The sequence below is a fragment of the Orbicella franksi genome, chromosome 6 (assembly GCF_964199315.1).
Source record: "Orbicella franksi chromosome 6, jaOrbFran1.1, whole genome shotgun sequence".
In the NCBI taxonomy this organism is placed as follows: domain Eukaryota; kingdom Metazoa; phylum Cnidaria; class Anthozoa; order Scleractinia; family Merulinidae; genus Orbicella; species Orbicella franksi.
Genome location: NC_138150.1, coordinates 9,687,261 through 9,694,155, shown reverse-complemented (window position 1 = coordinate 9,694,155; position 6,895 = coordinate 9,687,261). Strand labels below are relative to the sequence as shown.

At 38.0% G+C, this 6,895-nt stretch overlaps 1 protein-coding gene across 1 annotated transcript in view; it reads left to right on the top strand.

The window, feature by feature from the left end:
* LOC145491499 (endothelin-converting enzyme homolog) overlaps positions 1 to 6,546 on the top strand; it is an 18,762-nt gene extending 12,216 nt beyond the window's left edge. Inside the window, exons 12-20 of the mRNA XM_081470741.1 lie at positions 137 to 237; positions 1,087 to 1,145; positions 1,428 to 1,479; positions 1,920 to 1,987; positions 2,402 to 2,526; positions 2,952 to 3,017; positions 3,444 to 3,539; positions 4,008 to 4,084; positions 5,344 to 6,546. Of these exons, the coding sequence (XP_081326867.1) occupies positions 137 to 237; positions 1,087 to 1,145; positions 1,428 to 1,479; positions 1,920 to 1,987; positions 2,402 to 2,526; positions 2,952 to 3,017; positions 3,444 to 3,539; positions 4,008 to 4,084; positions 5,344 to 5,443 (744 nt within the window). The 3' untranslated portion in view covers positions 5,444 to 6,546. The remainder of the gene's footprint in view (positions 1 to 136; positions 238 to 1,086; positions 1,146 to 1,427; positions 1,480 to 1,919; positions 1,988 to 2,401; positions 2,527 to 2,951; positions 3,018 to 3,443; positions 3,540 to 4,007; positions 4,085 to 5,343) is intronic.
* Positions 6,547 to 6,895: the final 349 nt, after the last annotated feature.

Genomic DNA, 6,895 nt, shown 5'->3' with positions numbered 1-6,895 from the left:
CACACTAGATTTGTCTTTGTCCTTCTGAACAGCAGGGTGTGCATAAGATATACTTGTCTTATCGTTTATGATGCTTCATTCGTATAACTACTGTTTACTTGATGTTACTCTATATGTTTGTTTGTTTTTTCCTCAGTTAAACGCAAGCAATGATTATTTTGAAAACAGCGTGGCAATGAACAAGATGATTGTGCAGAAAAGTTTTGAAGTGCTTCGCGAGCCGGTCAACAAAGATTTGTAAGAATGAAGCTCTATGGGGCTTTTATTTGTTAAGTACATACCATGGGGAAACATTTACTGGATTCGTAATTTTTATGGGTCGAACAAAGTAGATTAAACTACACCTGCACAGTTTAGAAGATTTACGCAAATTGTAATTGAACATTTTCGAAATATTCTGATATGGCGTCGAGGCTTAGCGAGCTAAAACAAGAGAGATCCTAAGTTCATCCCTCAATCTCGATGTTATTTTTCCCTCAGCCTCGTTGCCATGTGAGACTTTTAATACTTCAAAAATAGCTCATTGCACGAAGCCTTAATCCGAAGCCCCGTGCTTGTAAAATTAATAGAAAACAGGTGTGGTACATTGCCAGTCTGTGCATTGATATGATTTGGGAAGGCTGTAGTAACTTTGGCTATATATTCAGTGCGAATCTATGTTGATTTAGTGAGTGACGTACGTCGCTAGTACATTTAGTTCTAACTCATTCTGACTCTAGCAAAAATCAGGAAGTAAAACAAGGAAACTAGTACTGTTTCACTTGCTTTGTAAAATTACATAACTGTGTTTGTGATAGAGGAAGGAAACGCGTAAAACATGCGAGCACTACGTGCCCGAGTCTCGAGCTCAAGTAAACATGGCCAAAGTTGACTTTCGCTTGCAGGAAACGAGAGTTAACTTTAACTAACACTTGTAGGAAATTCAGGCTGATAATTAGTTGATACCACAGTCCTGGGTACACTGTGTCCACGAGGCAGTGAAGACGTACTACATATATTCTCTTCTCTTCTTCTACTTCTCTGTGCTTTGCTACCACTTGCAGCGTCATGCCGTTTATAAGTTTAACCATTGCATGCTCTCCTTAGATGGGCCGAAAGTCCTGCAGAGGTCAATGGATATTATAGTCCACAACAAAACCGAATAGGTGGGTTAATTTTCATAATTAAACATGACGTTTTTTGGAAACTGGCCGCTGTACTACAAATAAAGAGAATAAACATCAAAGAAATAACATTCGGTCTACAAGACAAATTTTCTTTTTGTTCCTCAAAAATTATTGCCCAATTTTAAAAAGGCTTTGAAAATTTACGTCTACAAACTGTTCAGCTAGACGATGTATCACGGCAAACGTCTAATTACTAACAATTTGTTGGTAAATCTATATAATTGTAGTTATTTGGTCTTATTATTGTTTTTTTCTTCGCAGTATTTTTGGCTGGAATCCTGCAATCTCCGTTTTACAGAAAAGGTTACCCAAAGTAAGTAATAATGAAAACGTTCACTGGGATTCTAAGAAAGACTGGTGTGGGGTCAAGAGATACACGAACTATTTTCCTTCCTCTTTCCTCTCTCGTCGGGTTAGTAACACGACAAACATAGCCATGTTAATGTTATTTACGCGATCAGTAACCTTGTTAACTTAAGACGTGAAACTATTTTTGAATTTGATCTAAAAAGGTGTTCTGAGGTGTTATGCTGAGGTCCTATGATCTAGAGATCAGGACACTTTTTTTTAATCAGTTTCAAAAATAGTTTCTAATTTAAACGTTATTAAATTTGAAAACAAATTCAGGCTGTCATATTCGACTTTCCCTATCACTGCTTGCCACTCATTAAGACCCGTTCTTACAGAATCAAAGTTGCCTGGAGTATAAGAAGTTACCTCAATAAAATTCATTGTGCGATGCTGTCCTTCTAGATATCTCAACTATGGATCATTGGCAATGGTTATTGGACACGAAATTACTCACGGATTTGACAGCACAGGTAGTTATGGCTATATATAATGTATGTCAATTAATTTGATCAGTAATTGGTGGGTTATCTGTAGCTGTTCCCTATTTTTAGTTTTGTTCCCCTCCCATGCCTTTCCGGAATGTTTGGTAGGAGTGAGACGCCCAGGCTGCAAATGCTCTTGGTCTATTTATGACTAAAATGTATGTTTTTCCATACCGTATTTCAAACCTGACCTCTCAGACCTGTACCATGCTTAAAACTTCATATTTGTATAAGGTATTAGATCGTCTTTCTAGGAGTCTGATGGATATTCGCAGAAGGCACTGTTGAAACTTTTACACCGGGAGATCATTACCCTCGTCAAGAGTCGTCATATAACTCAAATATTTGAGGGATAAATTGTGGAAGTTCTAAAAGCTGTTGATAAATAATTTACGTTTTTAGGGCGATTGTTTGATAAATATGGAAATGTGAAGGATTGGTGGTCTTTCCGTTCGAAGCTGGATTTCGTGGAAAGAACTGAATGTCTGGTGAATCAATACAACAACTATCAAGTATTTGGAGAGAATGTAAGCAAGACAAAACTTCACACGTTGACAACGTACTAAAAATCCTAATTAGTGGTCTCACATTCTTTTGTCATTTCATCACGCATTTACAGTTACAACCACTTTGATTTGTAAATTATATTCCCTGAAAGTACTGCTCAATGGCTTTCTTTTGATCATTCCCGGCCCAGGTCATTACTCTTTCACACCGTCAGCTGTTAGAAGATAAAAGGGCTTCATACATTTTGTTTGACATGCCTCCACCATGTTCTAATTACAATCTGACAAATTCCACCCACATACTGAAAGCTAGGTAGAACCTCCTTTAAATTGTATGCCTGCTTAATACCTTGTTCTTTAATAGTCCCACATTCCATAGGATCCCACCCATGGACTTGAAAGTTAAAAGATGTAAAACAACTTTGTCTTGTATTATTGTCTTGCAGATAGATGGCAAACAAACTTTGAATGAAAACATAGCTGATAATGGAGGGATAAAGCTTGCTTATGAGGTAAGCCATCATTTTAGTAATTTATTTTCTGATTCTAGTCAGCTGAAGATAAAGTTGACATGTTTATCTAATAGCAGATAAAGTATTTACCATTCCTAACGCGTTTTAGACTAACACAAAGGGATAAAAGCAAAGAAAAATAAATGGCGAAGTGAAAAAGCGGACAAAACAATCTCTTGTGATCCTCTATGATGTCGAACAGTTACTGTCTTGGATCCGCTGTCTTGAATATAGTAAATAGAACGTAAATGTCTAGAGGCCCACATCTTTCCATTAATCTTGTAATTTTCTACCTGCAGCCGAAATCCAAGCTTTATTCAATCTTTAAGCGTTCCTTTTATTACTGAAAGGTCGTATGCTTGTTTGGCACTTAACACCTTACACATAAACAATTTCCTTCTTGATCCACTCTAACTGAATATTTAGGCTTATCAATCTTGGGTCAAGGACAATGGAAAAGAGGAACGGTTGCCTGGCCTGGATTTCAGTGTGGACCAGCTTTTCTTTATCGGATATGCTACGGTAGGCTTGCCACTCTTTGGCATTTGAATTCTTTTTAATTATTAGACGTTGTAGTAGCATGTAACGTTCGGTAAAAGCTAAAAAAAGTGAAACCAAAATGAAACTGTTTTGGTAGCCCAGTTGTCCCTTGGATGGTCTTGTTGCTTAGTGACCAGTTTGGTCTCGTCATTGCTGTGTCAAAATTGGTCTCGTTAATTTGTTATGGACAATACAAGATTGGAAAATGATAATGCACGTGCAGCTTGGACCAATAATATCAATGTATAATGCAAATAATAATCGTTGTTAAACCAACAAACTTCCCGCTATACTACGGACTGAAAACTCTAACTAGGACTCGGTAATAATAAGGTCAACCTCGCATACTTCAAGAATAGGTAACAATTATCCTCTGACGTGTGAAAGTCGTTAGTCGAAAAGTATTTTCTTTACAGCAATACTTTTCACATGACTGTTTCTTTATGTTAGCCATGGTGTAGTGTCTACAAGAAGCAAGCTGCTCTTTTCCAGGTGAAGAATGACGTACATTCATATCCAAAATATAGGTATGAATCTTTCAACTCTTCAATGCTATGTTTCGTGCTTATCATGTTTGTGACACAATAGGTTACCATAACATCAGTATGACCTGCTAAAACTCCCTTAATTTTAGCTTATATTTCAAAAACGGCACAGTGAAAGTTTTTTATTTTGTCAAATGTTGATTAACAGAATAAGACACAACTTTTGGCTAAGTCCAAAAAATTCTTTTCACAAGGTTCAGAGCCAACTTAAATTTTCAAAACTTTGAGGTGACTCTCAACTCCGTAGACAGATTTTTTAAAACCTTTGTTAAAAGTTGCTTCTTATCTTGCTAATCAAAATTTGATAATATATTAAAAAAAATTCACCGTGCCTTTTTCGAATAGCAAGCTCTTAAAGCTACAATAAAGGGTGTTTTTAGCTTGTCATACAGGTACTATGATAACCTATTGTGTCATGGAAATGATAATAACGTGTTCACCATTGATTGGGCAGTCTATTTATACATGACTATAGCATCAATTGATAAAGAGTGCATAATTATAATTTATTACCCATAAAATCTAACTCTTGGAGAGTGCTGGAAACTGTTTTGAGCCACCATGAGCTAACAAAAAAAAAAAAAAAAAAAAACATTTTAAGATTGTTAACAGAAAAATTAAGACTTTAAGCTTAGTCCCCGGCGCGTCAGGGTTTCGAATTCAAGATGATCTCATCTAGTATGATAAAAATGGGTAGACAGACCTTGATTGTTGAAGGTTGATTGGCAGCATTTCGTCTCCGTATCCTAGCATCATGATGACAAATTGATATGCCGACTTGGTGCCCGCCTCCCTGGTTTGTTAATATTTCTGCCTTACGAACTTGTGCCTAAGTTTGTATGGGGAAATTTTAACTGATCTGAACTTGGTACAGTATTTTCAGGCATTGTTCAATTCTCCGTTAGCTTTTGAGCCAGCAGATGTTTAGACATTTGAAGACTAATTTCAGCCGCCTCTCTTTACAGTAATCTGCTTTCGCATTTGACTATTAGCTTTTAGGCCGTTAAATGGATGATTGTTAAACCTCATTGACATTACGAGACCCTCAAATAACCTTCCTTTGGATCTGTGTTGTCACGCCGTTATGCCAGAAGTAGACACGATTTGCTGTAGACTAACGTTATTAAAATGGGTTGTACACTTTCTACCCCAGAGCAACGTACTATCTTTGAATCACTTTTAACCATTTTAGAGTCCTCCTTTGAGTCTTGTTTGTTCACATACCTTCCATTTTTTCGCAGGGTACTTGGTCCGCTGTCCAACTTTCAGAAATTTGCAGACGCGTTCGGTTGTAAGCGTGGAAGTAATATGAACCCGTATACCAAGTGTTCGGTGTGGTAATCTCGGGTCGTTATTTCCACTTTTGCTCGTGATTAATTCTTACATCTTGTGCATCTTTACAAACCATTTTCGTGTTATCGGTATCGGACTGGAACTAGCTTGCAACTGGGGCTAATGCGGAAAGTCTTCAAATGCAAATGACATTAGTTTCGTTTTAATGATATTCCGCAGCACGAGCCTCCATTGCAAGTTAGTTCCAGTCCAATACCGAAAGTGGTCTATTGCAATAACGTAACGGGTACAATGTTAGAGGGTCTGGATAAGTTGCTGACTAGAATCTAAGCTATAATTTCAGCCCATTTTTTAAGCTATCAATAAGCGTTGTAGCTCTCAGACCTCAGGTGTCAGTTATAAAGCCAGAGTCATTTCTAATCTTACAGTAAAAATAAAACCAAGTCTTATCAAGACCCTGTTAGAATGAATAGCAACGTTAAGTATGCGTAGTTCCATTTTCCGTGAGACTACAGTGAACTCACTCAAACGGACGCAACTGTGGAAAGTCCACCCGTTATAAGGCATACATATGGCTAGTCTGGGCCACCTTAAACTCGAGTATTTCTACCCAAACTTTTAAAACCTTTTTGAAAAGTTTCAAACTTCGGGCCGTTTTACTCCGCCCTCATTTCAGGAGTGAACAGTTTATAATTTTGCTCAGTCGTCAGGTTATCTTGTTCAGTCACGTGACAATAAGGAGTTGAATTCGGGAACGGAGATCGCAGCACCCATCACTATTCAAAACTTGACATTGGCATTTTATATGGATGGCCACGCGTAGTTGTATTTTCTGTGGGACTGCAGTGAGCTCACTCAAAAAGGTCTCCATTTAAAGCTGACATCTTGCTAGTCCTGGCCATATTATACTCGTTAAACTTTTTATAAATTTTAAAGGAAGTTTAAAACTTTCGGCCCTTGTACTCCGCCCTCGCTTAGCGAGTGAATAGTTTATAATTCCGCTCAGTTGCTAGGCAACCTTGTTTAGTCACGTGGCAATAAGTTATTGAATACGGGGACGGAGGTCGCAGTACTCATCAATATTCAAAACTTGACGATGACGTTTTATATGGATGGCCTACTTGATTTTTATCTCTTAGCTCCCACGGGTTCTCGATCTGAACGGAATTTGTTTTTGGGGGCGGGGGGCAGGGGTGGGTACGATAAGTTCCCCGCCCCACACATCCAATCTTTTATTGCCACGTGACTGAAGACGTGAAACGGTCAAAGGCTTTTAACTTGCATTCTTTTTAACTTTGTGAGTGGAGTGTTTTCTTTGGGTATTGTATTCTAAGCCGTCGAGAAAGAGTTTCCATCGTCGTAGGAGTGAAACAGTTCCCACATAGAGTTGTCACGCTTAGGTATCGAAATTGTGAGAAACCGGTAATTTCTGAACTGCGGGGTTGGTTTCCATAGAAACGTGTGACTGGTTACGAGTCACGACAGGTAACCCTAACGCTA